The sequence below is a fragment of the Pelecanus crispus genome, chromosome 1, assembly GCF_030463565.1.
Source record: "Pelecanus crispus isolate bPelCri1 chromosome 1, bPelCri1.pri, whole genome shotgun sequence".
Taxonomy (NCBI): domain Eukaryota; kingdom Metazoa; phylum Chordata; class Aves; order Pelecaniformes; family Pelecanidae; genus Pelecanus; species Pelecanus crispus.
Genome location: NC_134643.1, coordinates 5,047,698 through 5,068,509, shown reverse-complemented (window position 1 = coordinate 5,068,509; position 20,812 = coordinate 5,047,698). Strand labels below are relative to the sequence as shown.

At 44.5% G+C, this 20,812-nt stretch overlaps 1 protein-coding gene across 1 annotated transcript in view; it reads left to right on the top strand.

Annotated features, from left to right (window-relative positions):
- The window catches only part of SFMBT2 (Scm like with four mbt domains 2), a 102,857-nt gene that overhangs the window by 23,501 nt on the left and 58,544 nt on the right, over positions 1 to 20,812 (top strand). Inside the window, exons 4-5 of the mRNA XM_075720882.1 lie at positions 14,645 to 14,733; positions 18,921 to 19,167. Coding sequence (XP_075576997.1) covers positions 14,645 to 14,733; positions 18,921 to 19,167 — 336 coding nt within the window. The remainder of the gene's footprint in view (positions 1 to 14,644; positions 14,734 to 18,920; positions 19,168 to 20,812) is intronic.

The window sequence follows — 20,812 nt, the reverse complement described above, 5'->3', positions numbered from 1 at the left end:
AGCAGACCATATGCTCCTAGAGCCCGTAGAAGTAACTGTTACGCAGTGCAGAGATTTAATTGATGCTCCTATAAAGCATTTTCCTGATGACAGTTAAAAACCAATTCCTTTAACCCACATTCTGAGTTCTGGGTCAATTCTGGCCCTTTTGCATGACATTGGAAAGTTTTGCTCTGAATTCCAAAATGGTTTGTTTCTATCTCTCTGTATTGTGCTCTCATTCCTGTTTGATTTTGGTCACAAAAGAAAAAAAAAAAAACAAACAAGCAAATAAGCTTAAGGACATGCTGAAACACTTCCTGATTGATGGTTTATTTTGTGTTGTGAGGCAGAGCATCTACCTCTTGCATTTGTAGCAAAAAAGCTATTTCCCACACTGTCACTGTTGGGAATGGATGAAGAAACGAGGGGAAAGTCAGCATTTTCAGGTCGTGGTGTAAAAATGCAGCTACTTCCTCAAGTGCTGGAGTTGATCTAGAAGATGTATCCAGGGAAATCTTTGCCAAACTCAGGAAACCATCCTGCTATGTATTGTACAAGTTTTACTGAAGCGGCTGTGCCATGATGAGTATAGAGCCTAAAGAGGCAAGAAGGAGATTCGGTAATTCTCCTGTGCTAAGCAACCCTGGGAAGGTTATTGAGGCATCCCTGGCCATGTGAGGCATCTACACTCTGGGCATTTGGCTACAGGAGCTACCTCTTCCATAGGGTCTTGCTTTGCTTTGAGCCATTCTGCTGTTGTCCTTGAACTTGTCAACCTTGACATCAGCAGGTGGCTCCATTTGGAAGTCCTCTTTGTTGTAGAACATCTACAAAATTTATTTAGAAACAAAGATGCCAAAAAAACTTGGAGGAAATGCTGTGTGCTGAAGATGAGGTTAAGAGCTCACAAACCAGCTGAATGAACCATGGCTCTGCACTAAGATTTTGGAGCCTTCAATTTAGCAGAGAAGGCATTTGGGTTCATCAGAGCATCATCATCTCCAGTCAACGTGTCCCGGAGTGATGGAGAAGCTAAAATTTCAGAATTCAAAGGAGGTTTGGAGCACTGTGACAAAGCTGCTGGCATTTCAAATCCTGCAACACGTTGTTATTCCTGTTTCACATGATGCCTTGCATAATGTTCCATGTTGATCTCTGATTCAAATCTAAACTCTTCAAAGTTTGGAGGATGTTTTTGATCCTGGGATTTATAGTTCAAGCCCTTTACTAGTTTCAAGTGAGGAGAACACATGTTTAGCAAGCACGAAATGAGCCTTGATGGAGTATTTCTTTGATGGTGTTGTGATGATGATTATGAATTTACATCTTGTGCATAGGATGTTAAGCACCTCGTGGGGCCTGGCTGTGCTTAGACTGTACCATTAATTTCAGAAAGGATGCATGATGAATGCTCATAAGGCCCCCCTAGGTTCTGATTTGTGGCGCTTACATCACGTAGCCGAGAGGCTCCAAAATGATTAAATGGGATTCGATCATTAGAAGCTGGCAATACAGTGATTAATTACAAAACGTGCTGCAAAGTGCAAAATGAGTTGTGTGTTGTTTTTTTTTTTTTAAAAAAAAAAACCATATGTTTCTGCTTCGTGGGGTGTCAGAAGGTGAAGTCATGGTGAATGAGGCTTGTTGGCTATTTCCGTGATAATTTGAGAGTGTGCTGGCTCGCTCTTGGGTCATGGGGATGGTCAGATTTCCTGTATTGTCCCATGCTCTGGGCATGAGCAGTGAGATTTGGGGAAAACCATGGGCACAACTCTTAAATTAGACCTAGCGCATCCTGCTTTGCTACTTGTACCTCGCAGCACTATTCCACACCAATGCGAGCACCGTGGCACCAGCCTCCTGCCTGAGTCCTGCCAGGGTTTTCCCACAAGGTATCCCTCTGCCTCTCGTCCCCGAGATGCATCTTTGCCCTTGGGTTGGGGGTCCAGGCTGAAACTAGTAGTGGCTTGCTTTTTCTTTCAAGTCACTGCTCGCGTATTCAAAAGAAGACACGGTTTGAGACTGCCAGTCTGTGGCCACCCAGCCAGGGACAAGTTTCACCTGCCTGTAGCCATAACACCTAATAATATCAGATAATATGAGACTAGACGCTGAAATTTTAGATAGGTTGTGTAGGGTGAGGGGAATCTAGACTCGTAGTGTCTGTCTAAAGGCAGAAAAAGTAAAAAAATGTGCTTTTGCCTATTTGCTGGATCTCATACATATCTGGTGAATTTGGTAATAGAAAAAAACCCCTTTAACCATTATCCAAAATTTGCACCCTTTTTTTTATTTTTAATTGAAGTTTCCCACCAGAGCTAAGAAAGAGTTGTCTTAACTATTCTTCTGTAGTGTATTAAACAATACAATACGTATAATAAACTGCAAGCATCACCCTCACTAATTCTCATCTTTCTGTAGAAGATGGAAAATGAAAACAAACAAAAAAACCCCAAACCCAGAGTGGGTTTCTTGGACATCAGGTTCCTGTATATGGCTTCTATGTTTTGGTGCTTTTGTTCATAGTGGGTATTTGCTGTAGACTGTTGGCATTGCCGGGGAAAAAAGGTGATTGTGCAGTGAACTGGTTTATGCTTTATGTGAGAACATTGTGCTGCTGCAAATTTGTTGCATTTTACAGAGCTGTCTCCAAAGAATAGCCTTCAGAAAGCTGCCACGGGATCTTGAAGTGAGAAAAGGCACTTAGTATGTGAGATAATTGGATGGAGTTTGGAGGGATGAGGTCAGAGCCTTGGGCACAATATTTATACTGCAATGACATCCCCTTACAGAATGGCCCATAACTTTTAGATGTTGTTATGCCACAGAATCCATTTGGGGCTGGCCTATGAGATCCCAAAGAGATAGGGCATAAAAGTGCCTCTCATGTCCATTTGCAAAGGTGAGTCAAGGGGAGAGCTTTTGGCATTTGGATCAGGATCAGGTAACCTCCAGACCTCCTTTACTCCACTAGCTCCTGTTTCTAGCATCAGCGAGATCGGGTGCAATGCAGTATTATGTGAAAGACCCCCATACTAATTCGTAACAACTGTTGGTGTGGTTCAGTGTGTGCCCAGTGGTGGTCAGAGATACTGATTCAGGGTATGAACCGAGCTGGTGGCTGTATTGCAATAGTTCTGGCTATGGTTATGAATGCTAACTTGGATGGGGATTTATCCAGGAATTACTGCGTTTTGCTTTGTAGACATAACTTTTTCCTCTTTCTGCTTTTCTTTTCTGGAACCAGTGCACAGGGAGCATATGAAGTGCTATATGTAGGCTTTACCAGGATGATGATGGGCAAGCAGCACGCATACATCCTCCCTGATGGCTTTCGAAAGTTTTAAATCAGGATTTTACCAAGTGTCCGTGCATCTCTGTCTACCTGCAACAGCAAATCTCTGTCCCTGCAAAAATGACTAAATGCCGCCTTGGTTTTCACCCAGAGGGGCTACAGCTTGGAAGCAAAGAGCTGTGCAACTACCTGCCAAGTGCGGTTTTGTGCAGGGAATGTGGTGTATCTGCATCTCATACAGGTGCATGCATAACCCATCTCCTGCAGTCACACTCTGAGGTCTGAGCACTTTGGTCAAGGTGCTGATTTTTGCCTGGAAAACAGAGCTCTTATATATTTTTTTTTTTAATCTCTATGGGATAAAAATGGATTTAGAAATTACAATCAAAATACCAGGTTCTCCCCCTCCCTGAATGCTTCTGAACTGCTGATTTGACACGGTGTTCATTAAGACTCCTGGGTCTGAAGATTGGGAGCTTGAGCTCTCATCGCACATGGTACATCTCTTCTGCGCACTGAGCATGGCGCTTAATGCAAGCGGAGGAAAAAATAATCAAGGAATGTACGTGGAGGCTTGGGGTTAAGTGGCGAGAGCCGTGGAGTTTGGATGCTCATTTTCACAGTGAGCCGTCACCCTAATGGACAATGATACTAATGATGGAGGAATCCCTATGGTTATATGGTTTGTTCAGAGCTTTCAAATTCTGGGCATTGCCTGGCTTTCCGAAATACCTTCCAGGAACTCTATCTGTGTGTGTACACATCTGAGACCATTTAAGTCAGCCATTCCTGCTTAATTTCTGATACTGTTGTTGATAACAATGAAATTTAGTCACCTTGTACCTAGAATTGAATTAGGCAGGGAACAATGTTACTGCTCTGTGTAAAGAGTGTACGATCTCTGTTTAGCTAAAAGTGAAGGTAAAAAAAATTGGAGAAGTAGAAGCTGCTTGCTCGGAGTGAAACACCATGACCTTTGTACTTACGCACCAGGTTTCCTCCTAATATATTGCATAGGTAACAGAGAATAAAATCGGCCCCTTTTTACCACATTGGATGCTGTGGCAAAATCAGAATAATTGGCCTTCATTCCTGCCTGCAGATGCAAGAGGACAGGTAACTGACCCAAGTAAAAATGTTTGTGTCTGGGGGATCTTTTGCATTCCTGAATGAGTTGCCAGGCGGCTGCTCTTCCCAATTCATGGCGGTGTAATGGGGGTGTTTCCGTGGCTTGGTACCTAGTCTGGGTGGCAAGGTTTCAGAATCGTGTTCCAGGTGAAATTAATGTAAAAAAACTCTTAAAAAATAAATAAATAGGGTTACGCATGGTAAATGCTCTGGGAAGTTGAGTGTTTCATCCTTGAATACCATCCTGTTGACGCTGGATGGCCGCAGGTGTCTTGTAGTTAGGTTGAGGGACGGGGTGAGTGAGGTGGTCGCACCCCTGCACGGCGGGGGGTGGGAAGAGATGAGGTTCCCTCACCTCTTGCTGTCTCCCACCTGTGTCTTGCTCTCCCTCCTCCCCAGTTCCCGTTCCCCTAAGGGAGAGCAGTGCTGCCTCTTGGCACTCCCTGGCTGTGCTTGCATGAAGGCGTCTTACAGCGAAGGGATGCGACAAGTGCAAATAGAGCTGATAAATCTGTGCTGCTCTTATCTACATAATCTGATTGCAACTGATACAGATAACGCCACCAAGATGGAACAGAGCTGCTTCCCATTACCAACACACCTCTCCTTTTTATCCCTTTTTTTTATTTTAAATAATCTAGTGCAAGTAGAGTATTGACTTGAACTGAAGGGAAGTAATTATTCACAGTACTTATGAGTAGATCATTTACTGCAGCTTGCGTGCAGGATGGGTACCTGGGGCTGTTGTGACTCAGTCAGTCAGGGCAGGCTGATACAGGTTAATGGCACACGGGTCACCATGCTGTTGGGATTTATTAGGCAAATTTCTCTTCTGATCTTGGGCAGTTTAACTTGTAGGCAGAAAGCCATAGCAGTGAGCTCTCCAGAAGAGCGTATTTGTTTCCATGGCGTGTTTGGGGTGAAGGCAGCTGAGCCTACTGCTGGAGGTGCTTCAGCAGGTGCTGGTGGTGACCCTCCTGCCAGTTACTTCTTGCTTGGCAAAGCGTCTTGCTAGGCTTCCTGAGCTGCAGTGAGTTAATGGAGAGGACTGCTGCAGGAGCTTGCATCCTTCAAAAAAATAACTTCACTGTAACGGCATCCACTCAGCCTGGCTGCACACACACACTTCTCTCCCACAGCATCCCACATCCATGTCCTTTCCTTCTTCCACCCATAGTTCCCACAGCTGGGTTGGAGACATAGCACAGGCCAGCGCAAGCTGCAAGAAATGAAAAGCAACTCCCAAACCACCCACTGCTTTTTTTTATTGTTAAAAAGATAACAGTTAATTAAGAACTAGAGAAACCCGAGGGGAATAGCGTGCATGTCTGTGAAGGGCTCAAAGGATGTTAGGAAATAAAGTCTCCTGTGGACAGGGGGACAGTTTTTTTGCATGTGAACTTGCTTGTTTGGACCGAGAGAATACAAGTGCATCATTTCTGGACACCTTGAAGAGCAGCAGGGAGGATAACAGTCGCATTATATTGAAATTCAGTGTAACTGCATAGAAAAAGCTGTAAGGGAAATCTTCACGTGCCAGCCTAAAGCATGTGTTCATGCTTTTCTTAATTTTTACTTCTCTTTACTTTTTCTAATCAAGGGGTGCTCTTGCATTCAGAATTGGGTATGCAAGGATTAAAGGCTATTCATTGGCCCTTTCTTGGGTCATGACGGTAAAAAGTGCAGCATGGGTAGTCTTCTCTTAGGAATGGGATCACAGTCTTCTAGGTAGCCTGCAAAACCAAAGCGCATCAAGTATTTTGAAGACAATTAACAAATTATGCAGAATATTCTTATTATATGAAGTAGATCATGTGGGCTAAACAACTAACATTAATGTGAAGTTTACACATTTTCAGTTTTATTCATTAAAAAAGATAATTAACAGTTGTAAGAGCTAGTAGATAAATCGATAGCTTAAAGCAGCGTCTTCTAACAGTGTACAAGAGCTACTCGTTTAGAGTTACCACACTTCCTTCTAACATCTGTTTATTAGCCTGTTGTAAATTCATATGAACGGGACCACAATGTACTGCTGGCTCCAGGAATGTATTTTAAGTACATGTATTCTTTGATGGACACTTGCTTGTAACTTCTGGTTTCTGTAAAAATCCCCTATATATAATATTTTCTTCGCAGGCTTTCAATATTTAAGACAGGTGTATAGAAGGTGGTGCCTGAGCTCTGAAGTTAATATCTCTTGATATTTATGGCTGCATCATTAGGAAATCAGATTAACAGGTTTTGATGCGCTTTTTTTTTCTTTTTTTGGACTGCATTTTCATTATTTTGTGATCCGATTCAAACCGCAGAACTCTGCTGGTGTGAGAACAGAAGATTGTTTGAAGTTTTAAGTAAAAAAAGTTGTTTGAAGATATCGCCAGCCCCATTTGGCTTTTTGCCGGGGAGCCCACAAAAGAATCCAAAACGAACAGTCATTTTCATAGAAAATGCCATTAACTAACTAAGTAGCTTTTTTTAAATTTTTTTTTTTTTAATTTATTTTATTTTGGAAATGCCTAATGGGGGATCTGGCTTTGTAGGGTACGCAGCAGAGGATGTTCCCTGCCCTGAAGGACTTGGGGAGGGTTCAGAAGCGGTGTAGACGCAGGCTGAGCCCTTTGCCTAGGGGCACAGGAGCAGGGGCAGCGCTCGCACCCCCATCCTGTTTTCACATCCAGTCTGGTTCACAAGGATGTACATAGTTCAGCGAGCTGAATGAAAATGTTTGGATTCAACTGTTTTCTGTCAAAATGCTATTTTATCAAAATGGAAATATTTTGTGAGAACATGTCAGTTTTGACAAATTGTTTTGATGGGTGAAGTCTAAACAAATTGTTTTAGTGTTCTATGTTATTTTGATATAGACATCTCATTTTGACTCTATCATTTAGACCTTTATAACATAGTTATAACATTTATATGTTAAGACTTTTATAACATATAAATATTGCATCAAATGTGTGACAACTTTAAAAATAAAATATCAATATTATAAGGTTTCTATATTTTTGCAATATGCTCCTTACCTTTTCAAAACCTGCGTATCTTAAATACCTATGTAATATCTGTATATAAACTTTTGAACATCCTGAATTGCTTGTTTAGAAAAATTGCTTTTTTAGGAGATCCCAATATTTTTTTTTTTTTATTCATAATGGAGTGACAAGAAGTGCCCAGGTCCTGTCCAGCTAGAATTCCTCTATGTTAACCGTTTTTGTTCATTCCAATCCTAGGAAGGGGTTAAATTTTTAATAATAATAATAGTTACCACAATGAGAGTGTTGTCGCTTAGCAAATTTATCCCAAAGATTTTAAACCATTTTATAAAGCTGTTTAAGACACTGTTCTTCACATACGAGAAAACTGAAACTGTTGTTTAGAGGTTGATGGGGTGCAGTGGGGATTCTCCAGTAGAGGTGTTGACAGGTTGCTGGTGATCCTGGGTTATTAAAAAAAAACCCAACAATGTGAAAAACATTTTTTTCTGACGATTTTTTTAAAAGTAAGGACAAAAATGAACATAATTTGATGTTACTACTCGTCTTGGGCCCCGTTAACTGGTGCAGGAGCTCAGGTCCTCTCACATGGTCTAGTCTTAGGTTGTCCTCATGCTTGCAAGCTGGTACTCAATGTGCTCAAACGCTAGGTGGGTAGATGGGCATATCAATTATGCATTGTGTGTTATTTCGTATTAGCATGGTTTATGTATTATTGTGAAGTAATGGCACACTACTTGCTCGATGGTTCCGGATGGCTGGAAGCATGCTCTTGGCCCACTCAACCTCTGTTCGTGCTTCCTATGCCTTCCCTTGTGGCTGGGAAGGGCAAGGGTATCCATGGGGTACGTAAAGGTGTTTCTGAGGAGTAGCTTATTGACACCATAAGGTATTTGGGCTACTGTTCATTTCTTTTACTGAATGAGGCAGTTCAAATCCCTGAGTCTGGTTCTTGTCAGTCGAGGGAGTGGTTTGGGGGAAGCGGGGGGGAAATCATAAGGCGGCAAAAAAAAAAAAAGTGCATGTTCTTTCCATTGTCTTCTCAGCCTTTCAGATTTCAAGGTTTTTCCTGAGCTTTGCAGTGTACTGTTCTTGGGGGAGGGGGGGAAAAAAAAAAAGGAGAAAATGAGGATTTTCATATAAACGCATCACCCTGGGAGAACTGGCTTTAAGAAAAACAGCAACTACTAGGAGACTGGATAAAATCCCAAGAGTTGGTAAGGTGATAATAGTATCTCATATTCACTGAATGGAGCGCCTATGACTCAGTGCTTTCATTGGGCTGTAAATGTTCTTTTAATCTCTTATTTCTCTAGAGAGGCAGATAAATCTGAACCCATTACGCTCTGTGGCTGAGGCAGGGCACAGAGATTTACAGGATCGCAGGGGCAGCCGGCTGTGCGCCGGGAACGAAGCCGCTGTCCTGGCTCTCCAGCGTGCGCTTAGCGGGATTACAGGGGATGCAGCGATGCATTACGGGGGATGCGGCGATGCCGGGCTTGCGGCGCGCTGGCCTTTTCCATCCGCTGTTTGCCTGGCTTCCGTGGTCAGCACGTGCAGCTCAAAGGGAAGGGGCTGGTTTGGAGCAGCTAATGGTGAAAACCTGGTGCGCGGCGAGCAGTGCGAATGGTACTGCACATCAACCAGGGGCTGCAGCAGCCCCTGGTCCTCAGCTGCTGCCGTGGTGTCCGGGTTTGGAGCAGCCGGGTCCAGCCGCAGCCCGGAGTCGTTTGCTTGGGAAAATGGGACGCACGAGCAAAAGTGAGAAAGTGGCAGGGAGTTGAAAGGGGAGAGAGGAATGGGAGTCAGAGAGGTTGAGGGCAGGGTGAATTGAGTGGAGAAAGAAGTGGGAAGAATTATTATTATTATTTGAGGGATATTGGGTGCAATCTGTTTTTTGATGGAGTTCAGCCCTGCGGAAGGGGAGCTCAGTTTTATAACTTGTACCGTCACTTCTGCGGAAATAAATAGAGCCTTAATGTGGAAGGGTCCTTTTTCTTTCTAATTTAAGGATCTGCTGTAATATCTGCCAAACTAGAAGCTGCTCTCTGAAATCAATATTTTTCATTGAAGGAGGCAGGAGGGCTTTGTATTTTCCTCCAGGAGACAGGAAAGTAGTGTGCTGCAATGACTGCAGTGGAGCAGGGATACTTGGTTTTTACTTTTGCAGGTGTGCATAATTTCACCAAGGTCTGTTAGGAGGAGGCAAAGCCTTGGCTCAGCCTCAACCAGCCCAGCCCAGTGCTGAGTTGATGCACCACTACAACTGCTCCTCAGGAACTGGGGAGAGAAATGTGAGTCTTTTTCTCAGGTCTTTTTGTGGTGGTCTGGATCCAGATGGATTTTCTTCCTCCATGCATTTAGTCCTGCATGAATGGAATCTGGAGCAGAGCCATTGGCTCTGCTATGGGTTACACCTTGGCCCAGCAACGTGCAGATCTGGCCTCTGTTTTGGGCTGCTTTGCTCTAAGGCAGGTGGTTCTGTGGCATTTTTATGGCACGAAGACGCCTTAAAGCCTTTGGCCTTGGAGCTGCAGAGGTGTGAAAACAACCACCCACACTGGCTCCAAGATGAACTGAACCCAGTCCAAAGGAAACAGGCACATCTGTGTACACAAGCTGCGACTCCAAACGGGGCTGCGGTGTCGCCTGCTAAACCTGGAAAGAAAAGTAGTTACAAGAGCATCGGCATTTTGGGAGCATCTCTTTATGCGATGCGTGCCTTGTGTTTGGGCAGTACTGTGTCTGATACAGTGCAAGCTCTGACCAATGCTTTTTCCATGGTGAGAGTGTTGCTAATACCGGTCTTCTCTCTGGATTATCTAGTGTTTAATCGTTCAGTTCAGCTCAGCCTTTGCATCAGTGAGATCACTAAACTGAGTCTTTTTTTCAGCTCTCACGTCTGCTTCTCTTGAATCGTTTCCTCTCGCTATGATAAATTTGATGGCTGTTGGCCCCCAGGGTCTCAGACCATTGCACAGTCCCATATTGGTCACTTCTATGCACAGTGACCCTGTGCAGGACCACGGGGCTGGCACTAAGATGGGTCTGTTACTCATAGCAATAGCGGGACTCTTGGCCAAGCTGTGTCCTCATAGAGTATCAAAGCCTCATGCTCTAGAGGACCAGTCAGTGTGATTACATTACTGTTGACTTGGTCAAGCAAGCCATCACTGCTTAGGATATAGTTTCCCAAATAGCTTCAAGGAAACCAGAATAATCTCAAATGCTTTCTTGTCATTGGGCCTATTTGGAGCCCCGTTGTGGTGTGGGTGATGGTCCCTTTCCAAGGTGCCACCTTCACAGATGAGCTGTGCCTGGTGAGGGAGGGGTGGGTGTGCAAAGTGACAGGTAGCTTTCAGTACTTACCCCTGCTTGGAGAGGGTTTTATGCATTGGTAAAAGTCATTTTCCCAGTTTTGTCAGTTCCCTGGCTTGCAAAGAGTGAGGGATGTTTCCTCCTATGCCATCCAGGCAGAAGTACCAGGGACTTTCTTACTATGAAGATTTCTTACTACCTTTTGAGTCTGTGCAGCTCAGTGAGAGCCAGGGTGACATGAATTAGGGTGGCATTAATCGTGCGCTTGTAAATTACTGCTTGTGCCCATCACGCTTTGTGGTTGGAGGGGGCTCGTCAGAGTCCTTCCATCTGAAGGTTTGAAGGACAACACATTTTGTCCTCTGTGGCTTCTGGCTTTTGTAGGATGGCCTACCTCCCTGCATGAAATGGTTCTCTTTGAAAGGATTTGCTGGGGAGGTGTCTTTTGCTTTATTTCTGGTGTGTTTCCCCTGCCTCCCACGGCACACAGATGTTAGCTGAGGTCCTGGAGGTGTATTCGGCTTGACGGGTTCTGGGTGGGGGAAGTTCACAGAGGTCTTCTGGGAAGATAGATCCATAGAAAGGTAGAGAAAACATGGATATCTGAGCCCCATGGACCACTCCTGACTCACTGAAGTTATTTAAGGAAGGAAAAATTGTTTTGAAAGTAGCAGTGCTAGTGGAGCTTAGGTCCCCATGGAACAGGATCCTTTGTCCTGTCCACCTTCCCATCCCACCGCTGGCCAGCCAGCTGAAGATGGGCTCTAAAAGCACAGTTCTTCCAGCTTGTCTGCAGTGGGAGACATTCGGTTGGGTCTTTTCCTGTAGCTAACAAGCGAAAATGTGAATTAGTGATTGACAATCAGTGCTTCAATTCACAGGTGCTGAGTCTGATACACCGGAGAAGCACCAGCATTTCTTGAGATGAGTGCTGAGGTTGGGCACCCATGCATTACACTGCCAGCTATTCTCATTTACCCAGTGGATTTTCCTTTGTTTAAATATTCTTGTTTAACATTTTGCTTGGTCCTTGAAGGCTTTTGCAGATACCGTGATGATTCAGATTCACTTCATTAGTACTAAAAATTAATATTTGCATTGTAATGACTTGAGGTCTAGTACTGAGAAGGCTGACTGCGCCCTATAGGCACAGGAGAATCCCTGTTCCTAAAACTTCCAGTGCAATCTGTTCTCTCTCAGAGGTTTTCAGAGTCCCTTTATCTATACCACAAAAGAAGAATAAAATAAAGCAAAGATACTAGATTTGTTTGGGGAGGATGGCTCTGAAACTACTCAGGAACTGGGAGTAACTTCTTTTTTCAACTGAGTCTGTTTAGTCTGAAAATAAAGGTCACCTTGGCTCTTTCGGACTTTGGAAGCCTATAATCCAGATTTGAATGTGGGGAGTGGCCCCGTCTTATTTAGGTGTCAAAAAGTTGTGAGGTGCAAATCTTTTAAAAAGGACAAGAGATTTTTTTTTTGAGAGACATTAGAAGGGGGACAGACTGTCAGACAGCAAGATCTGTGAATTGGGCACTGTTAAGACATCTCAAATTGGGCATCTGGAAATGGAGGCCCCTGAAATCTGTTGTCAACTTTGAAAATCCTATTCCCCCCACTCCTGCCAGCTTTGAACGTTCGAACCATGTTCTTTTTATCACATTTGTCATTCCTTAGTAATGAAGCTCTGGCATTCAAAATTTGGCTGACAACTTTGTGGGTATGAGCCAAAATGAAGTTCAACTTGCACCTTTCTCTGATGCACCCAGTGCTGTTCACAGCGAGAGGCAGAAGTCTGAAGTAGAAGGACTCCAGCCTCATTCATTACGGCAATTACTATCTGCTCGCTGATGCCAAAATTAAGCTTGTTTTCTTTATCCTAATGTAGATGGACAGGAACTGATGAGGTGTACGCAACAGGAATGTTGAGAGAGAAAGTGCCATGTATAACCCATTTCTTCTCAGGCTGTTCCTTCATGTTAAATAATGTAAAGGTCATACATCTCCTGGAAATCATGTAAAATCAGTGCTGCAAAAGACTTAGAGCAGTTCCAGGCTAGCTTAGGTTTTATTTTATAGAGGCTCAAGTCCAGCACTTTAAAGTTTGCTAATTTTACATGCATTTAAATACACATTGAAAGGAATTTAGATCTCTAAACTGAATATATAGTTCAAGTGACACTGGGAGAACTGGCTTTTGGGGAAGGAGCACAACTCAGAAATGAGGTCTGGTATACGGTCTGCTGGGAATGGCTTCTGTCTTTGTCTGTGGCCAACTGTATGGATTGCGTAAGGGATTTAGGGTATAAACTGACTATGGGCCAGAGCCCAAGTATGCCAAGCACCCACGCGGGAAGCCAGCCCAACCACGAGCATGTTTTGTGACAATGTGATGTAACTGTCCTTGGGCAAACCCAGTGCTCCCTCTTTGCATTTCTTTAATTCAGTGTTGGGCAGCACATGGCTTGAGATTGCATTTTGAGAAGGCTGAGGTTTGGTCTCCTTGTCTGGAGGTAACGGTGGCAATATTTATGCTCACATTGCTGTTTGCATTTGCAGTCTGAAGTCCTCCAGCTCTAACCACTGAGCTGGCACCTTCTCAAAGGTCCCACAGCTCAGGTTCTGCATTGTCGAGGCATTATGGTAGCTGACACCCATCTGTGGGAAGGGCTGAGAAGTCACAGTCACCGAGCTTTTAAAATATTTAGAAATCCCACCCTGATCTGTGTGAAAGCGCAAAGAGCTTCAGACTGGATTGCTCTTGGTTGACTACTGTGGTGTTTCCCTAAAGTGTGGAGCAAAGGACTCTGCTTCCTTTGAGGAAAACATGAGGGCAGCTATCATTTAATTATTTTGGATGTACACTGGTTAATTACAGCCCTTCCTGGCCTCCCCTGTGGGGTAATGGTCTTTAAACTGTGTATACAGTTGTTTGTTCAGAGGAAATGTTTTAATTTTCAAATGCTTGTGATTTTTCCCTTCTGTAGGTGTTGCTGTGTTAGCAACACAACTATATTGTTGTTGGCTGTCTAAGATATAAGTAAAGTTTTTTGGGAGAGAAAAATGTTTCTGATGTAATTTAATTCCCATTTACAGGCAGGTGGAATTGTCTGGTTTCTGGGTTTCTGATTGCAAATGCACGAGGCGCTTGAAGAGGCATCTGAATCTCTGAAGCTGAGATTTGCTGAACTGCCTTTTGGTGCTCAACTTTTACTGATTTCAACAAGAATTGAACCAGAATTTGAATCCCAGAGGCAATATTTATACTTTTCAGGTTGAATCTTATGAAACTATGTGGATACGGATCCCTAAAGTAACACAAGCTTACAGTGCTTAGCTCAGAAATTATTCAAACATTTTTTTTGACATTAAATAGATATTCCTGATAAATTTGTTAAGTCTTTCTTCTTGAAAGTGTATTGACTTGCCAGCTGACATACGATATTCTCAGGGTTGATTTTCAGCTTTGGGGGGGGAAAAGCACCTGGAGTTTTTCTTGTCCTGTTGAGGAACTGAAAGTTTGCACAGCTTTTTTTCCTCTGAGGTCGTTAGCGAACATACAAAGAAGCTTTATAAATCATATCTGAGCTTATGTGGTAAGCAGGAAACAAGTGGTTACACAAGCGGTGGCCAGTTTTGAATAGGAGAGATGGAGATGATAAGCCACGCTGTTGTAAATCACTGTCAATGGCTACAGTGGAGCAACACCTTCCCTTATTTTGGGATGTAACCGTGTGCGTGGGTTGCCCAAGGAACTGGACAAAATAGCAGGTTTTCTCCTGGTCTGGAATGCAATTGTATCTGAAACTTTAGAGTTGTTAAACCCTGAGGAGATGTTTCTTAAAATGCATGTGGCAAGTCCATTGCAGTCTGCTGTGCTAAGCATTTCTTTTCTTTCCTTTCCTTTCCTCCCCCTGCCCAGCAATCAAAGAGAAATACATGGACTGGACGGAGTTTCTCATACACGATTTGACTGGCGCCCGGACGGCACCTGCAAATTTACTGGAAGGCGTATGTATTAGATTGCAGTTTCTATCCGATACGGTGTCGCGGTGTGCATGCTGCAGCGGTGTTTGCGCTCCCGACGTGTAGGGCTGTGTGCTTGCAGCGTCCGTGTGCCGGCAGCGGGCTCTGAGCCAGCGCTGGCTGAAAGTCAGTGGCAGCGTTGCCTTGACGCTGCTGCCTCTGCTTCTGACCCAGGGATGGGTATGTGGTTTGCCTTTAGGCTGGAGGGTGGTACTCAAAAAAGGCGGGGTGGTGAAAGAGAGCACGGAGGGAGTCCGTAGGAAGGAGAAGGGTGTCCATAGGAAGGAGGAGGGAGTCCGTAGGAAGGAGAAGGGAGTCCATAGGAAGGAGGAGGGAGTCCATAGGAAGGAGGAGGGAGTCCATTGGAAGGAGGAGGGAGTCCGTAGGAAGGAGGAGGGAGTCCATTGGAAGGAGGAGGGAGTCCGTAGGAAGGAGGAGGGAGTCCATAGGAAGGAGGAGGGAGTCCATAGGAAGGAGGAGGGAGTCCATAGGAAGGAGGAGGGTGTCCGTAGGAAGGAGGAGGGAGTCCATAGGAAGGAGGAGGGAGTCCGTAGGAAGGAGAAGGGAGTCCATAGGAAGGAGGAGGGAGTCCGTAGGAAGGAGAAGGGAGTCCATAGGAAGGAGGAGGGAGTCCATAGGAAGGAGGAGGGAGTCCATTGGAAGGAGGAGGGAGTCCATAGGAAGGAGGAGGTAGTCCATAGGAAGGAGGAGGGAGTCCATTGGAAGGAGGAGGGAGTCCGTAGGAAGGAGGAGGGAGTCCATAGGAAGGAGGAGGGAGTCCGTAGGAAGGAGAAGGGAGTCCATAGGAAGGAGGAGGGAGTCCATAGGAAGGAGGAGGGAGTCCGTAGGAAGGAGGAGGGAGTCCATAGGAAGGAGGAGGGAGTCCATTGGAAGGAGGAGGGAGTCCATAGGAAGGAGGAGGGAGTCCATAGGAAGGAGGAGGGAGTCCGTAGGAAGGAGGAGGGAGTCCATAGGAAGGAGGAGGTAGTCCATAGGAAGGAGGAGGGAGTCCATTGGAAGGAGGAGGGAGTCCGTAGGAAGGAGGAGGGAGTCCATAGGAAGGAGGAGGGAGTCCGTAGGAAGGAGGAGGGAGTCCGTAGGAAGGAGGAGGGTGTCCGTAGGAAGGAGGAGGGAGTCCGTAGGAAGGAGGAGGGAGTCCATAGGAAGGAGGAGGGAGTCCATAGGAAGGAGGAGGGAGTCCGTAGGAAGGAGGAGGAGGCAGTCCATAGGAAGGAGGAGGGAGTCTGTAGGAAGGAGGACGCGGCCCTTCAGTGCCCCGTGACATACACCAAACTGATAACCTGAGCTTTCAGGTCAGGACACAGGTTGGAGAAAGAGTTTAGCAGGTTGATGGGGAGCACTGTCAGATTTATGTGTATATGGAAGTAGCTCCCCCAAGGACATTCCCTCCACCCAAACACAGCAGTCAGATTTAGCAGGGAAGTTGGGTGAAGTGGCCTCCGTTGTCGGTAGTCAGGAGAGAAGTGGTGGCTGATTTTTTTAGATGCACCCATATGGCTAAGAGCCCAGTCTGTGCAACATATTCACAGGGCGACTTGCACCTGGAGCAGCCTCAGCTTGCTTTCTGATCTCGGACAACAATCCCACAGATTCACTTTGAAACTGTGGGAGCAGGGCACCTTCTCCATCAGGACCTGCCTTGCTCTCCTGTGGATGCTGAGCGGGCGTTTGGAGAGGAGGTGGCCCATCCTGCAGTAGATGGTTCGCTCGGCCCCTCTGTATTTGGGCTGGGAGTAAAAGCATACAGGCTGTTTATCTTTGTGTAAGCACTCCTGTTGGCTTTTTGGAAGCAAGGGTCCATCTAGGCACCATTTTTGATCGTTTTGTCCCTGGTCACTCCCGCCTGCCACAGCTGCATCCTTTTTCCGTGTGCTTCTGCAGTATGAGCTGCCTGGCAAGGAGAATTAATAGCGTGCCATCAGGGCTTTTTTCCCCCCCGAGTCTGTTAGCCGAACAGCCCTTGCATGCCCAAAATAATGCACATCTGCAGTTGTGCTGCATCCCTGTTCCTGGACCACTCCCAGGTGGCATATGCAAAAAGCTGGTGGTGTCCCGCACCCATTTCTGGTGTGTGCCAACGCCATGGCGAACCTCTCCATTCCCCTTCTGCAGGCAGAGAAAAGAGGCAGCCCCAGGCAGAAATGCAGAGAGAGAGAACGGTGCATTGGCTCGAAACAGTTCTTGACCCTTTTCTGGTGTTTTATGCAATGTATGTGCTTAGTGCTGGCTGTGTCGTGCAATGTATGTAACCCCCTGTCGACAGATTTGCTGTTTGTGAGTGCTGCAGATTGTTGTTATACTGCTAAATCAGTCCATAGTGATACTTTTTTTTTTTTAACATGCTAGTTATGCATATAAAGAGTTCTTGCGTTATGCTAAATGTTAATATTTCATGCAAGCCAATTATTAATCTTAGCCATTCAGTTCTCAGGGGTAAGTGACAACCCATTGGCTTAAAATTTAGCACACAAATCAGAGAAGCAATATTCGCTTTTATACAGCCAGGGATTTATTATAATAAGTTAAATCATTACACTATCGTTTCATATTAAAGAATGTTTTGTTGCAATGAAGCAGTTATATGAGAGGAAAAAAACCCATTAAAGTAGATTTCTATTATATTATTAAATTCTGACACTGCATTTTGCCATGAAATAATATTTGAAGAGATTATACAGGTTCTTGTAGCTTATACAAAAGAGGAGTGGCTTATTGTGGCAAATATATTGTTCTGAGAAATATCTATTAATCACAGAGCTGGTTAAAACTGTGCATGTGATAAGTTGGACTGGATGATCTTAAAGGTCTTTTCCAACCTAAACGATTCTATGATTCTATAAGTTTATAGTTAATTTAATTACCTTTTTTACCAAATTCTCATTCTGTTGCCTGCATTTGTGACTTGAGAGATGTAGTCAAAATTGGTTGCATTTCAAAATTTTGAATATTTTCAAAATTCAATATGAAGGAAAACTTTTTTGAAAAATAAGGCTTTTCCCTCACTTTTTTTCTAGCCACCCCTAGAAAGAACCATCCTGGACTTACTCTGATTTACAGAATTAATATTTTAAAAAATACTGTGAAAGGTTTATATTGCTTAATTAAGTAGAAGTGGGACAAACACAGAGGAAAAAAAAAGTCCTTGTTTTTAATATATTTTGCCTGTGCTTAGCATCTCCTTTGGGGGCCAATGCTCCCAACTCTTGGGATGTCTTTTAGTGCTGCTCTTAAAGCCCTGGAATTGAGAAATTGCATAAGAATTGGAACTTGTATTTAAAAAAAAAAAAAAGAAGAAATCTAACCATTACGTTTGTGGAGAAAAGCTTGACAACACAGAGATGCTCACAATCACAAAACAAAAACACTGAGCCCCTAAGGTATCGTTCTGCAAAGCATCTCATGGTTTTTTAATGCCTGTGGTTGGCAGCTTTGCAGGTGTAAAGTTAAGCACATGTGTAAATGGTTGCAAAACTGGGATCACAGAAAATACTGTACGTAAGCAAATAACCTAATTCATTGGGGTTTCTTGGGCATGGTGGCTTGATCCAGCAAATCTTGTGTGCCTTGGGCTTTGATGCCAAGGCCACTTAAGCTGATGGGAATCTGTCATTGGCTTTGGGCTTTGGAGCAACCACCACAGACTCTTGCATCCATGACGGTGGGGAATAATTTGCTTTACATGCCAGTAGGAGCGAGATAAAGCTTTTGGCAGGAAGGATCATTGCACAGAGGGCAATTTTAGGGTCATGCCCAAAGTAGTTGCCTTTTAGGCAAATGCCAGCATCCAGTCCTGTGATTGGTTCTTGTCAGCTGCAATCAATGAGAATTTGGTTTGAAATCCTCCAATATAACTGGGCTTTGAGTCGTTCAGGAGCACCCTAAGTGGATGTGCCTTATGAGCTGTTCCACCTTTTATTATTTTTTTGTTGTTGTTGATGATGTCGGTTGAGAAATTAGCACAACTGTTGTTTTCTGTTTTACTTCTGAATTTGCACTTGGAAGACATTGGGTAAAATAGAAGAAGAACAGACTGTTTGCTGATCGCTTGGATGATGGTGTGAAAAACAAAAATAATCTTCTGCTGTCATCTGTTTCCTTGAGAAGTCTTCAAATAAAGTTTAAAATAAGGAGTTTTGCTTCTATTCAAACAGCCTCTGCGAGGAAAAAACCCTGTAGACCTCATTACAGTTGATTCCTTAATAGAGCTGCAGGATTCCCAGAATCCCTTTCAGTACTGGATAGTTAGTGTGGTTGAAAATGTTGGAGGAAGATTACGCCTTCGCTATGTGGGATTGGAGGAGACTGAATCCTATGACCAGTGGTTGTTTTACTTGGATTGCAGACTTCGACCAGTCGGTTGGTGTCAAGAGAATAAATACAGAATGGACCCACCTGCAGGTAAAGAGCCTCCTAAAAATACTGTCTCCCTTGTGGCATTTACTGATGTTTTGAGGTTCTTGTGTAACCCATTTCTTCTTATCCAGCATTCACATTGCTTTTACAGTAGTTTCTAGCTGTAACACAAATGGGATGTGAAGGCCATCTAAGTTGGGTTTAAAGTGGGTCAGGTAAACTGTATTAAATTTATTTAATAAATTCAGTTTAGCTTAGCTCACTGCTGGAAGGAAGCAGTGTCCAAAAAAAAGCAGCTTTGTGCATTGTTCCAACAAAATGCGGAACTGATGAGGATCGTCCAAGGAAGTGTCTGCTTGCCCAGCCCTTTTCAGTGGCATTTTAGTGGCCAGGTCTTCCTGGCCATACTGTAGGCATCCTGGTGGAGGCCCCACTGGGAGCCAGTCTTCTGCTGTCCAAATCAAGTCCTAGGTGACACCTCTCAGCATATACTAGACTCCATTGGCTTTCCCCTCAACCAAACACCTCTTGCTTGTTTGTCTTTCCATGGCCACACACATTTCTCTTGGGTAGCAGTAGACGTCCATGAAATTTCCTGGGGCTGGAGAAAGTGTTTTGGGACCCTCGTGGTCTTTCATATTCTGCTGTAACATTGCTGTACATCTGCCAAGTGAGACCTGACTGTGTAATCAGTCAGAAAGTGCATTGAGGGTGCTGGGTTTGTCTGCCTGTCCATGTCAACCTGCCCATCGAGGGGTTATGGGGTGTCTGTTGCTAGAATCTAAGAAAATACTCCTTTGAGTAAGGGTAGATGGGTGTTTCAGATTTAAAAGACCACAGATCTTGTCCTGTAGTTTCTCCAAAGGAGTGAAGTCTTTTCAAGTATGTCAGACCAGATTCAACATCTGGAGATTGTGACTTGGAGAAGCAGCTCTCTAGAGTTGCTGTTCAAACCTCTCTCTCTGTTCAAACCAGCTTGGAAGGAGGGAGGGAGGGACTGCAGTTAAGCCAGTCTGAGGTCAGAAACTGGAAGTCACGAATCCAGGGGCAGAAGTTCAAGGGACAGGAGCCAGGCAGAAGAGTCAGGCACAAGCAGGCTGGGCCAGGGGTCTGGGCGAGAGTAGAGTTTAGGGGTCAGCTGGAATCACACTCCAAACAGTGGGACTGGATTTGGCAAAAGAAGCAGGATCAAACCAGCAGGGCAAGAAGGAGCGCAAGGCTGAGCGTAGGGGAAAACTAAGCATTGCTAAGGTTTAGCCAGCAGGATATGGGCTAGGAACCACAGCACACAGCAGGGGCTCAGGGCTACTGGAAGCCTCCTGGAGAAACACTTGCAGAGGCATTCACTGGCAGGTTCTAGGTCTGGCTTTGGAGATGTGCTTCCACCCAGGCTATACTCCACTACAGTGAGGGATGACTGGGAGGATTCATTTTCTCCACCACACCAATAATATTGGTCAAAACTTTGTGAAAGTTTCTGGGCAATTGGGTTTCTCTCTACTCGGGACATTTGGCTCTGCATTGGTCCGACAAATTGGCTGAGTTGGTTGAGTCAAGTTGGTTGACTTGTCTTGGAGTTAGGGATCTGGTTAAACACGACAGCCTAGACTGTTGCGTGCATGGTCTGCTTTGGGGCAGAAAGTGTGCAGTATCTGTATTTTTCCTAAATATTTAGTGTCACAAAGCTGTT